This window comes from Eptesicus fuscus, chromosome 24, assembly GCF_027574615.1.
Source record: "Eptesicus fuscus isolate TK198812 chromosome 24, DD_ASM_mEF_20220401, whole genome shotgun sequence".
NCBI classification, from domain to species: Eukaryota; Metazoa; Chordata; class Mammalia; order Chiroptera; family Vespertilionidae; genus Eptesicus; species Eptesicus fuscus.
In genome coordinates, this window is record NC_072496.1 from 9,582,324 (window position 1) to 9,596,471 (window position 14,148).

The 14,148-nt window shown below is 40.9% G+C and overlaps 1 protein-coding gene and 1 long non-coding RNA gene across 2 annotated transcripts in view; one reads left to right on the forward strand and one right to left on the reverse strand.

The window, feature by feature from the left end:
• Positions 1-12,232, forward strand: part of GPATCH2 (G-patch domain containing 2) — an 86,298-nt gene extending 74,066 nt beyond the window's left edge. The window contains exons 9-10 of the mRNA XM_008149826.3: positions 3,043-3,131; positions 10,820-12,232. Coding sequence (XP_008148048.2) covers positions 3,043-3,131; positions 10,820-11,049 — 319 coding nt within the window. The 3' untranslated portion in view covers positions 11,050-12,232. The remainder of the gene's footprint in view (positions 1-3,042; positions 3,132-10,819) is intronic.
• The window catches only part of LOC129148270 (uncharacterized), an 82,145-nt gene that overhangs the window by 9,821 nt on the left and 58,176 nt on the right, over positions 1-14,148 (reverse strand). The gene's annotated exons all lie outside the window — the stretch shown is intronic.

Genomic DNA, 14,148 nt, shown 5'->3' on the forward strand with positions numbered 1-14,148 from the left:
TGGAGAGACACGCTCCCATGTCTCCTCTTTAATGCTACTGTGTCTGACATGCTGCGCAGTCCTCGGAGCCCAGGTCAGAAGCCAGGGTCCAGGCGAAGTAGTTCTCCCTGGGACTTTCTCCTTCTGCCTCTTGTTTTCTGAGTTATTCTTTTTTCTTTTGGATAACACGCCCCGTTTCCCACCACCACTATCTAAAAGGATGATGGGATACATGAGTGAAGTCTGTTTCAAAAGAAAAAAAGTGACTTCTTTGTGAGCTCTGCTTTTCTCATATTTAGTAGGAAATTTAACAATTCGTGTATGGGAAACCATGTTTCAGGTCATAACTAAATGCCAGGGCTTATGAATAACGAGGCAGCATTCTTCCTTTAGCCTCTCCCCTTAAATACTGTGTCTGTGACCCCCAGGGTTGAAGGCGTCAGTAGATACGGAATCATCAGGCTTGGGTTGGTCTGCCCTCTTCTCCATCATAAGCCGATCCTCTGAACAAGTACACTGATAGGGTTGACTGGTAATTTCCATACGGCGCTTTACAAAAGGGTCTTAAACATTATTCTTTAGTGACTTTGGGTCTGTTCGTTGGGCAAGGCGTTGTCATTTGTCAGAGCACCACAGCCAAACACAAACAAACAGAAATGGCAAACTCTCGCCTCCACTCATAACCCAAGTGCTCAGCTTTGCAAAGGCAAACGACTCATTTAGACCAAAGCAACAAGGCCGCCTCTGAGACATTCATTGATTTTAAATTAAATAATAACTGCTATGTTTTACATGAAAAGTGACAACTAAATGACAGGGTAGACCTTCCTTGGTGGTGTTTGTAGCAACTCAATTGCACCGTCTAAGGGAAAAGGGGGGGAGGGACAAGCCTAAAGGGGGAATCTTCCCAATCAATAGTCCGGATCCCTCCCCGCCGGAGCAGGGAGTCAGTTCCTGACAATTCCTGGATGGCAGCGAGCTGTTCTTCTCATGGCTCAGGTCTTCAGGTTCTAGAAAGAATGGTTTTCCTTTGCTTTCTGTTTTCTATAACTTGGAGTTGAGAAGAAATCGCCCATGACTGGAAGGGTATCTTCTAAAAGTATAGTTTTCCATGGAAGCACAGATTTTTTTTCCCAACCAAAGGGAAAAAAAGGCACATTAAATGCAACCTGTTATATAAAGACTAAAAGTAAAATCTCTGGCAATAGTTAATAATGTTGGTTGTGCCTGCCACTGCCACCACTGTCCCTAATTATTCCCGACCCTATGTCTTCGGCTCCCTGCTCAGACTTAACTCTCCCAATAGGACTTGAACATTTCATTCTCTGGTATCTTCTGTCTCCTCTCTCCTGCTCTCCGCATTTTCACCACCACTATGGGGTCTTATGCTAAGTCAGGAGTAGATACTAATACTTACTGAATCAGTGACCTCATTAATTTTGGATAAAAAGGATGTGTCTTTTCTGGTACTTTAATTTAATTGTTTATTTCTATGCTTCTTCTCTGATACTGTAATTTTATATTTCTATTTTTTTAATTTTAAAAGTAGATGTGATCATAACCATTGATTTTCCTTGTCTTTTGAGCCATAGAGCGCACCACAAAAGCCAACAAAAGTTAGTTATGCATGATAATGAACACTTTGATATACATGTGTGATAAATATATATATTTCTGCAAAGTTAGTCATTAACTGAATGAACTAATTTTTCAATTCTATCCACTAAGCCAAACCAGCTAGGGCTTAAAAATATTTAAATAATTGTAATTAGTTATTCTGTTACAGGGAAACACTATGCACTCAATATAACGGGAAGAGAAACCAGACAAATGCACATTTGCATCCTGTATGGATAGATTTTCAGGGTGTATTTCTTTGGTTGTGTATAGCCCCTTGAATCAGCCTGATCATTAATTGTACTTTACTTTGTGCGTTACAGATAGAACTTGTATTTAATTTTATTCCACAACTCCCAAGGTTTCATAATATTTAAACACCTGAGTGCATCTGTATAAACATATATTTGGGTTCTTAACTCAATTGATATTTTGCTTTTAAGTTTTTCTCTAATAAGCTGGATGTTTTCAAATTGCGTTCTATAAAACTTGAGGCTACTACTACATATCTCTATGAATTACTAAAAGAGTGCGCGCTCTCATAAATGAAACGCTTCGTTTATTTCTGCTTCATGACCGCCAGACACAGTCCCAAACGATGTCAGGGACTGAGATCCAGGAAGTGGACAGGGTCCCACTGTAGCTTGAAGAATCTGAAGACCTTTACATCCTTTCCCTGTTTATATTACTTTGTCTTGGTTTCCAATGGGCGAGTTCTAATTTCCCCAAATCTGTTTAATTCAGGGACCCACGATGAGGCAGAATAATCTAACTCTAACTAGTTCCAAGAATAGCAGAAGGTTCTCATATGCTGTGTCTTTACGAATATGATCCAATACCCCATTAGCCTGTTCAGGAGCAGCAGACCGGCATTAATGCATTCCCAGGATGTTGCTTCACCTAACTGGTAATTAACTGAGGAATTCTAATCATATGAATTATAAGGGAGAGCATCGCTGTTTCCTTCTTCCTATTGAAAATGTTTTAAGAGAATTCGCTGCCGCATAATATCCTCAAAGAAATTGATCATACTTTTCCTGTAATAAATGTTGTTCTGACAGTAAAGCATTAGTAACCAATTGATAACCTAGCAACAATATTGTGATCTCTTTAGATAATTAATCTTAGCTATTTTCCTGTCAGAAGCCACGGCGCTTGATTTTATGTTGAGCCAGAAAGATTGCCAGTTTTGAAAATTAAAAAGCATTCCTTTTATATTATTCATTCCAGTAACAATTTATGGTGGCGCATTTAGCTGCTGAACGCTTGTCAACAAACGTAATTATGTTTCGATATAAACAAGATTGGTGGTTTTACGATGCCGCTCCATCTTGGTTGAGAATCTTTGGATTTAGGTTCAGATTGTACAAGCTGTGTGTTTGTGTATCATGCTTTTTCTCCTTTGTTAATAGTTGGTTTTTTTTTTTTTCTGATAATTGCTCCCAGGCAAACCAGCATGCATTTAGGATCCTTGTGCATGGGAGACGTCAAACGGAGAAGGAAGGCAGCACCCTTGCCTGGACCGCCTACAACAGGTAACAGGAAGGGGCAGAGCACACGGGTGAGGTTCATGAGTCATCAAGAATAAAATACTGATCATTCTTAATCACTGTGCCGAAGAAGAGGCACGGTTGCCAGCAACTGTTACATCGCTTGCATTTGGTGTAGGGATGGATGGATGCACGTTCCTTCTGTAGAGGTTTCAGGCAGCCCATCAATGAAGTTTTCGCTATACACCTGCCCCAATGCAATGCTTTGTGAGAGGTTTAAAGGGCGCAGAATCTTCAAAGGCTGTGTCTATGGCCTTAAGAAATGTAGACTTGTTGGGGGTCGGGGGGGAGGCATAAAAGGCAAATAAGCCCAGAAGAGATTAATAGTAATAAACACAAAAGTTTAGGCTCGCCTAGCTGGCATGGCTTGGTGGTAGAGCGTTGACCTATGAACCAGAAGGTCACGGTTCAATTCCCGGTCAGGCACATGCCAGGGTTGCTGGCTCAATCCCCAGTGCGGGGGCGTGCAGGAGGCAGCTGATCAATGATACTCTCTCATCATTGATGTTTCTGTATCTCTCTCCTTCCCCTTCATCTCTGAAATAATATATATATACATATATACATACACACATACACACACACATACACACACACACACACACACACACACACACACACACACACATAAAAACTTTAGGCTCAGCCTCCAAATGCAAGTAGATGGGAAGCTGGCCGTGACTGGGGCCGTCTGGTGTCTAGTCCCAGCTCGGCAGAGTCGTCATTCCTTATTAGACAACGTTCGCATCAGAATAAAACATCTCTCAGCATTTCCACCTCAAGAGCCATGTCATTGGAAGAGCATGTCATGCTAATGAGAGTGGCACAGGGAAACCACAAGTGCTGACAGAGAAAAGTCACTGGACCAGAGGGGACAGGGAGCCTTTCTAGAGGGGCAACGACTCCAGCGTGGTTGAGGGAGATGAGTAAGATTACCATGTACTGCAGAAATCTCACGCAAGAGCAATGGTAAGGGAGGCAGAGATGGGGGACCAGTGATAGGGGGAGCCCACTGGGCATTAAGAAGTGGACGTCCACATAGGAATAAACAGCAGTTGGCATGCACGTGATGCAGCCAGATGACCATGAGAAAACATTTTCAGGGCAGATACTCTGTCAGTTACGAAGAATAACAGCCTTGGTCTCTTGCATGGGGTCCTTAACCATCCAGATTTATAAACATTCTCTTAACTTCATCTGGGAAACCCTTTGTAGAAAAAGTTATTTTTTTCACAATTAATTATAGGCTATGAAAATAAGATTCATGTGAATAGCAGAGTAAGCAGTGAGAAAGGGAAATAAATATATATAATACACATGCATATATATGTATACATACACACACACACATACACACATATATAATCTTGATATGGGGATTTTGAGGTGCAGAGGAAAGATGTGAAACTTAAATTCTCTATTTAGGGTACCTATCCCATAGTTCAGCACTAAAAGAATGGAAGAGAAATTTAAAATTACAGTACTCATTATCCAGTTTCCTCATCTATATAAAGGGCTACATTATGAAATTATGCCTGTGGTTATAATATCTGATCTTCTAGTTGTATTGAATTTTCAGAAATTGGACATTAGAAACACCTGTGTGTAGAATGTGTTCCTTTTGATGTAGAATAACATTTACCACTTACTGGGTACCTACTGTGTACCAGAAACTTCCTTATTTCATTTTATCTTTGCAACCGCTTTATGAGCTAGTCATTATCATCACTTTATACCACAAAATTAAAATTCACAGAAGTGTGAGGATCTTCTTCTCTATCTATAATATTGATGGCAAAGGGAGGTTTCGAGCCCACACCTGCATGACCCCTAAAACCATGTTCTGTCTAGGACAACTTACTCAAGACCTTTTTGTAAGACTATATATGTGAAATCCATCTCATTGCATATGCTTACTTGAACACACTAGTACATATCGTAAGTTTCACAGAAGATTCATCTAAATATTGCCATGCAGAGATACAGAATATTAATTAGAGCACTTCTAATATATCTCTTTATGTGGGAACATATAGCCAATTTCAGATCAAATACATGTCATAAGTTCTTCAGTTCAAATCTTTCATAGGCAGGTGTAGGCTTCTTAATGCCCTTGTTCCATTGAATGGGCCCCTGAATTCTCTTGTCTTTCAGTGATTAGTGGCAGAGACAGAACAATCGTAGGAATGTGAATGCAGCACCTTCATGCCAGCAATAAGGAGCAGACAACAGCTGGGTCAGGCCCTCACGCTCTCAACACATGTGCAGGGAGAAGGAGAATACAGAATGGTCGAGGAGGGTGGTATAATTATTTCTGCAAGGTGGTTTTGACATTACTATTCAGTAGTGCCAGAGGGAACCACTTATACGGAGTATGTGTTGAAAATTGTCAGAAAATTAGGCACTTTCACTTTATAATTCCAAACATTAAACTTTAGCCTACAAACATTTAGAAGCTCACACCAGCATATTCCAGACGTTATACCTCTAAACTGCTGTGATTTTCTTAAGACTCTGGATTTTTATTATATTACTAGATTTTTTTCCTTCAAATTTCCTTAAAGAATCAAACTCAGAACTTTTTGTGATTATTCAAAAAGCAGTGGCGTAGGAGAACTGTGTCACTCATTTCCAGAACAGTCTAAATCCATGCACACCAGTTCCTCTCAAAGAGGAGGAGAGTGAGGTTATTTAAAAAGACCTCAGTTTCTAAAAGAATTTCTTCCAATATTAATGAATCAACGCCAAGGTGAAGATTATTATTCGAATTCAAGTAAGAAATGCTTTTGCATAAATACACTTTGCTAATGAGGTCATGAATCCTAGATTGTCTTGTCTCTGAAATTGTCATTTTCAAATTCTGGAATATAGTCAGTCACATAATAAAGAGTCAGTTATATCTGTCAGCTTCCAAAGTTGAGTTAGCAGGTAGAATTAAAGAGAATTTTTTCACCTTTTTATAGGCGCTCTGTAGACCTCTCAAAAAGCACATTGACTTGAGACATGTTTTTCACAATTCCTGCCTTTAAGTCAACATTCCATCTAAGCTGGAAAAATGCAGGTGAAGATCACTCTCATTTATAATATGGAAGAAGAGCTAAAAGCCTGACAGCTTGAACATTGTTTAATGATCCCCTCTGATTTACATGTGAACTCTTATGCAGTCAAACAGCAGGTTAAGAAAAGATTTACCAAAAGAATTGTCAGGAAATTAGGCACTTTCACTTTATAATTCCAAACTGGGTTAATACAATAATTTAGAACCCTAAATATAAAGTTGTATGTTGTAAACATAATAAATATTATTTTTTAAAAAGACTTAGTCTTTTATGAAATTAATAACTCAAAATGCGATCATCTTTACCTGCTTACTGTGTTGAAAATTGTACTCACCCCATCTTAGCATCAGCATGAAGCTTAAGTTCATCGCTTCATAAGGCTGTGCACTAGCCAGCAGCATTATCGCTTGAATATTTATTAATTGTGACAGGAACACCAAGTTTATTTCAGTGCTTTAGCTTATTTACTGCTCCTTCACCTCTGTAGTTTGTATTGACAAAGCAAAATGAATATTGATAAGGTTGGGTATTGATTTTTTTAAATGTATGGCTTGTTCCCTGTCTCATTCAAAGTCACATAGGCAGAGACGGTGGGTGTCGCCGCAGCGAGGATGTAGAGTTGCTATTCTAAAATTGAGAACTGTTGAAGCAGGAAGGCTTGCCAGCAGAATGCATTTTATTGTTTGAAAAATGTCATCTGTAAAGGTGAAGAAAAGCAGTGAACAAAATAGGAGGAATATTATTAACGCCTTTTTAAAAGGCAGTCAGCAATGTTGGTTACGGTCTGTGTTTGTGGTAGAAGTCATAGCTTATTGAGGATTTGAAAATTAAAAGATGTAAATATGCTTATTGCTATTATGGCTATTACCTTTTTAAAATGTTTTGTCCACTATACATTACTGAACTCAATGTCATCCAAAATGAGTTTTTGCTGTTACTATTTTGATTTCTAGTGAAATAATATCATAGGGAAAATAGTCACCAGAGGAGTCAGTCATTTTTCTGTACATTTTAAATTATACAAAAAGATACCTATTGAAGTTTAATACTCAGTCTAGATATTGCTCCAATGTAAGTGTTTGTTTTTAATTTATCCTTATTGTTGAAAGTATTACAGATGTCCTCTTTTCTCCCCATTCGCCCCCTTGCACCTCACTCCTGGCCCCTCCCCAGGCCTCCACCACACTATTGTCTGTGTCCATGGGTTATGCATATATGCATACAAGTTCCCTGTTTAATCTCTTCCCACCGCCCGCTTCCCTCTGAGATTTGTCAGACTGTTGCATGCATCCATGTCTCTGAATCTATTTTGTTCGTCAGTTTATTTCGTTCTTTAGGTTCCACAGGTGAGTGAGATCATGTGATACTGGCTTATTTCGCTCAGCATAAACAGTGTTTTTATGAACATGCAAGTTCTTGGCCAGAGGCTGCATTACAGCTTTTGTGACTTTTCAACTATTTCCTTTCATTCTACTGGAAGTTTAATCCTATATAATAAAAGACCAATATGCAAATCGACCAAACAGGGGAACAAATGGTCGCTATGATGCGCAATGACCACCAGGGGGCAGACGCTCAACACAGGAGCTGCCCCCTGGCGGTCAGTGCTCTAGCTAAGGAGCAGCAAGCAGGCAGGCGGTAAGGAGTGAGGGGTCCCAGACTGCAAGAGGGCGCAGGCTGGGCTGAGGTACCTCCACACCTCCCCCAGTGCATGAAATTTCGTGCACCAGGCCTCTAGTAACAAAATAACCTTCCTGAATACTTAAGGCACGAAAGGCAGGTTGTAAATTATAATAATGGCTGAAGAATTTTAAACATTGCACTTTTTATTAAAAGTCGCCCTGAACAGCCCAGCCGGTGTGGGTCAGTGGTTGAACATCGAACTATGAACCAGGTTCATAATTTTTTTAAATGAAATAATAAAAATATTCGACAGAGAGTAGTAACACCTACCACTTTCTGTACTTTATGCTGCTTCTTTTCTTTTCTTAACAGTCATCAAAACCTATGATCCTAAGTGAGCTACTGAGAACTACAGGACAGTATTGTAACTTAGTAGTTTAATAACATCACTAGTAATAACAACAGCCCTGGCCCTGGGCTGGCTAGTCAAGTGCGGGGGAAGGATGGGGAGACAGTGCGTGTGGACCACTGAACGCCTTCCGAGCTCAGGACAGGGACGGAACCGGGCACACGAGGCGATGTGGGAAGCAGCACGTCACCTCCCCTTTCCACTGGCTGCTTATCCAACATCAATACAACACTTTAGGAGCCAAATTACTAAACAAGCTGCCAATTAGGCTTGCAGTCAGCTGGACAGATTAGCAGCTAGGAGAGGCCGGTACAAGATTTTCATCTCTTGAGCCAATTACGCAAGTGAATTACCATCCGCAGTAGTTTTTGGAAGATGTGAGGGGAGAGGACCAAACGGGCTATAATAGATACAAGAGCTCCAACATCAGGCGGGCTGGGAGGGAGCACGCGGAAGGTTATTGCTAAAATTGCCCTAGCGGGAGGAGCGCCTTCCAGGGAAGGACTTAAAGGATTTAGCGCTGCCAGGAGCAAAAGACAAGGAAATTGTGGTGGTGGTGTGCTGAGCGGAGACTGAGCTGTGCCCTCCCATGCCTTAATCTCAAAAAAAAAAAGGAAGGATGGGAAACCAACAGTATATTTCATTCTAGAATCAAAGTATCTATTGTTTGGGTGGGTGTTTTTTTTTAAAGGTTGTATGGAAAAGCCATTGCTTTTTTGTTTTGTTTTTGCTTTTTTTATGAATCTGTGTTTCTACATGGAAAGATTTAGCATTGGAGACATTTAATGTTTCTTTTTTGTTTGTTTGTTTTTCTTCCAAGTACAAGATAATGCTTTGCTTTATTTTATTTTCATTAAGGAGTGCAACTAGCATTTTTTAAAAAGAGAGGGGGTGGATTCCTTTCCACCTACCTGAAAACACAGCACTCCTGGGCCACTATCCTGGAAATATCAACGTTTTAAAATCATGATAGTGACTCAGTTTTCCTTTGCTCTTCACTCGAGAACAGAAATGTGTCACACTTCAGCAGTTTTTGCAGGGACATTTTGAATTGGCCTTATTTGAGATTTTGCAAGCTTTTGTATCCAAAATATGATTAAACAAATCTGCAGCCTAGAGCAGCATTAGACCTCAGATCTGAGTTCAGCTTATACATTGAAATAAATTAATTTGTAGCAATCACTAAAAACATCAGGGCTGTGGGAGAGAACACTCACGTACTGTTTAACTGAAAATACTGGTCAGTAGCTGGTCAGTAAAAAATTATAGAGACCTTGGAGGTCTGTCTTGGTTACCACCATAATCATAAATTCAAAATAAAATTGTAGTGACTTTTTAAATGTTTTTTTCTTTTTTATTGAACATATTGGGGTGACATCTATATGTATAAAAGGCTAATATGCTAAGTGTCCGTCCAACCGGTCGCTATGACACACACTGACCGTCAGGGGGCAGATGCTCAAATGCAGGTGCTGTGATGATGTGCACAGGCCATTTATAGAGAAATGGCACTGCGGACCTGGTGCCCGCAAAGCAACACTTAGCTTCCCCCAAGTGGGACAGCGGCCCCGCCACCCCCCCGATACAACAGCCCACCGAATCGCAGCCCACACTGCCCAGACCCCATGGTGCAAAATGCGGCCTACAGCCTAGCCCAGCCCGGAAATGGTGGCTGTGGGTGCCAGGTAATGACGTCACATAGCAACGCCTGGCTTCCTCTCCCTAGCGACTAGCTTCCTTGGAGTTTCTTCAGCCCAGGAACACAACTTGCTTAATAGCCAGGTGGAAACATTTTACACTTTAACCAAATGTCTGTGAAGCGTTTTCCCATGCCTCAGCTCATTTGATCCTCACAGAAGTCCTGGAGTAGGTAGATAGGAAACTCGGTGGAATCCTATTTTCTTTTCATTAGCCAAAAAACGGAGATTTAGAAAGTTTAGAAACTTGACCCGACTGAAAAGAAGTAAGAAATGGTGGACCTTGAAAATGACTTCAGGTTTTGTCACTGTGCAGAATACAGTCAAACACTGCTACAGTTAAATACTTTACCCTTTGTTCTCCCTGAGTGACCTACAATAATAATCTGCTTCGTGTTGATATTTACTGCTGTGTTTCTGACAATTACCTGAAAGAGAAGTTGGGGTGCTTCACTGGGCTGGAAAAAGTTTAGCTAAATCAGAAAGCAGGTCTAATTAAGCAAGTTATATCTATATATATAAAGCTCTTGCTGGTGCCAATCACACGCATGTGTTTCGATCTGTCATTGTGGATCATGAATCTGGATGACACTTCTATTACAGAGAAAGGGCAAATAGCGATATTAAAATATTTCTTCTAATTAATTTGCTTTCAATGTGCATGAATCCATGCACCAGGCCACTAGTTAGTTAATGAAATTACATAGGTTTCGGGTGTATTAAAGAAGTATTTTGACACAAGGCATTAATTTATTTTTTTGTAAGTAAGAGATTCCCTCCCAGGTGCCTCTATGAAAGAAAAACTGAAGAGAACATAGTTTTCTTGGCCTGAGAGGACCTTCGCCTGTGTCAGAACTAACGTCATTTGTCGTTTTACATTTTCAGGATTTGTTGGAGAAAACGCCCAGCCCATCTCAGAAAACAACATAGGGAACCGCATGCTCCAGAACATGGGCTGGACACCTGGCTCGGGCCTCGGACGTGATGGCAAGGGGCTGGCCGAGCCCATTCAAGCCATGCAGAGGCCAAAGGGATTGGGACTTGGATTTCCGCTACCGAATAGCACTCCCGCAGCCCCCAGCACCCCCATCCCCGCCTCGGGGACATCCGCCTAAGAAGAAACGCTTCACAGTTTTGCTTCGCTTGCTCTATGTCCCATTGTTCTGAAATTACAGCACAGCTTCTGTTTGTGGAGCAGAAATCGACAAGGCCTCAGACTTGTCACACCAGCTTCCTAACCGCATCCAGTCCTACCGCGGCGACAGAGTTGCGCTTTCATCACAGCTCATGGTGCTCAAGTTCAAACCATTCCCTTTAAATGTTGCCAGCAACTTTTGGCGGTTTTTAGGTATAAAGAACAAATCATTCCTCTTATTTATTTTGATCGCAAATGTCAGTAATGTCTGATGCTTTTAAGCTTGATTCATTCACGTGTGTGTGAGAGACCCGGGCAAATGTGAGTGCATCCAAGGGTTTCTAAAATGGGACAGGCCAGGGAGGCTGTGTCTCGTGTCACCCTGATTGAGGGTGACTCAAAAGACCCATCAGTGAGGTCCTAAGTGAATCTTTGATTGAAAGACTTGTCAGTTCCATATTTGTTGAGTTTGGCATTTGTGAGTAAGTGCGTGTGTGTGTGAGGATTCTCTAATGGGGAGAGATACCTATTCGTCTTCTAACCTTGGACAGTGTAGTGTGAAGTTCACAGTTGACCAACCGCAATTAACGTATCCCTCTGACGTTTTGACAAAAATAAACCTCATCCCTATTATCACCAGAGTGCCCTCAACATTACTTGAGTGCGTGTTTATAAATTTTACCTCATTTAGAACATAAAGTAACTATTGAGAGAAAAATGTATTTTTTAAATTCATCATGATTGAACTATAAATCCTATTAATCTAGACTGACTTCTACCTCTCTCTTCCCAAAGGTTGATTTTTTTTTTTTAAAGATCAACTCAACTGTAGTAAACTAATTTTAAAATTTAACCATTGGTGTAAGTTAGAATATTGAACCCATTTATTTGAAGATATAAATGGCTCTCCCAAGAATTCAAATTTCAGGCAATGAGCCAACCCATTTACAAGGTGAACAAAAATGAATGGAACCGACTTGCCCTTTTCACATCTTAGCAGTTTCTTTAAAACCAAGCAAAGCAAGTCATTTTTATTATGTGCCTAGTAGTCTTATGTCTGAATCACCTGCTTCGTAATGTTAGAGATTCTAAATTGCTCCTTAGTTTAGAAGATGCCGATTTGTTATCTCCTTCATTGGTAATGACCAATAATAATATTCTATTTGTAATGGCCTTTATTGGTTAAATAAAGACCAAGATAACACATGTGAATCACCTTGCTAGAGGTTTTTTTGTTTGTTTGTTTGTTTTTAAGGCCTTGGTGTTTTTAGAGCACTTTTAGGTTCACTGCCAAATTAAGGTGAAGGTACAGAGATTTCTCATAGATCCCCTGGCCCCACACATGCACAGTTCCCCCGTTATCAACATCCCGGACCAGAGTGGTACCTTTGTTACAACAGAGGAACCTACCCTGATACATCACCATCGCCCAGTTTACATTACAGCTCCCTCTTGGTGCTGCACATTCTATGGACTTGGACAAACGTATAATGACATTACAGCATCATACAGAGTAGTTTTACTGTCCTAAAAGTTCTCTTGTGCTCCACACTCTAATAGGTTTCTGAAAATTTGTAAATTCCCAAGAGATTTTTAAAGGAGGGAGAGGGTTTTTGTGTGTGTCATAGACCTTTCGGGAGTGGTACCCTAAAGAAAACACCGCCAATTAGGGAGAGGAAGGCCCGCCTGCCCTTGGAAAGCCTGGATGATTTGCCAAATGTACATATTTTTTAAGCATCATCTTCTCTCTTAGGGGTACTGTGGTAAGAGGACAGTTTGACTAGAGGAAATATGGACTACCAGGGGAGTTGATCTTTGGAAGCATTCTCATTGGATGAAGTAACTGCTATTTTGTACAAGCTCGTTACTTAGAAAATTGTCATTTTTAAAAAGCGCTTTTTGTGAAATACTCCTTCTCTTGGATGTAAAGGGGGGAAGCTGGGAAAGATTGTCCAGATAGTGGTCTATAAACTTCTTTAAATCCCAGTATTTTCTGAAGATCTGAAGCTCTTCTAAAATCCTGGCATTTTGAAAATCCAAATTTGGAGCCACTGATACACACACAGTAAGGTTATCACGCGACTTGCCCAGACGCCTGTGAACGTGGCTGCTCCTTTCACTTCACCGGGTTCTAACTCCTAAGGGAAGAGCAGACCATACACCAGAGGCCTGGGGAGCCCCTGAGGTAAAGATTGCAGCCTTCATGCATGCTTCTTACTGTCTTTTCTATTGTCCCAGTCTTCTGATGCTCTAGTCTAGATGCTCCCTTAACCTGGGTGTGATCCTCTAACACCCCCGACCATAAAAATCCATCTTATCCTTCCAGCTGATAGGAGAAAGGGCTTACTCTTGGCTTCTAGCGCCCTCTGTGTGGCTCGCAGAGGACTTAAAATACTAGTTCCTCTTCCATGGAAGTGCTTAACTATATGGAATCCATGAATCCACACCCAGAGTAGAAAAGTGGTGATGTCCAGGCGCCCCTAAACCTCCCCCCCCCACCCCGCTTCTGCTCTCACAGACATTCACCAGAAGCGCACACGTCCCTGCACCATTTGGTCCTTAAGGAAAAGCAATGCAGACACATGACATCCTGCCTGTACCTGATCTTAATGGGAGAAATAAGCACAATTTAAAAATGGGACTTTTAATGTAAATCAAGTATCTTTTAAGATATAAAGTCCACTAATTTATTTATGTTTTATATATAGTTATAGTTCATTTTTTACCAGTTGCTATGCCTATGGAACCCAAAGCGCCCAAAGCAATTTATAATGAAGAATGTGTCATCCATACCTCCTTAAAAAGGTGGTGAGATTTTTCTCTGCTCCTTCTTAAAGCCGCTCCTCTACAGTAGCAAAAGCTTCCTATCACACTAATTGGTTGTGCTAAAAATTTTAGGGAGCGCATCAGTCTCTCCCATTACTGTCCAAATTGTCCATTCCCCAGCAGTAGCCAAGAGAGGCTGGGCATGAATTAACAATTCAACTTTTTGTCTTTATATACTTACTAGTAGCCCTGGGCACGAATCTGTGCGCCAGTAGCTCGCTGCTGCCCTCCTGTAGCTCTCTGCCCTCTGCCC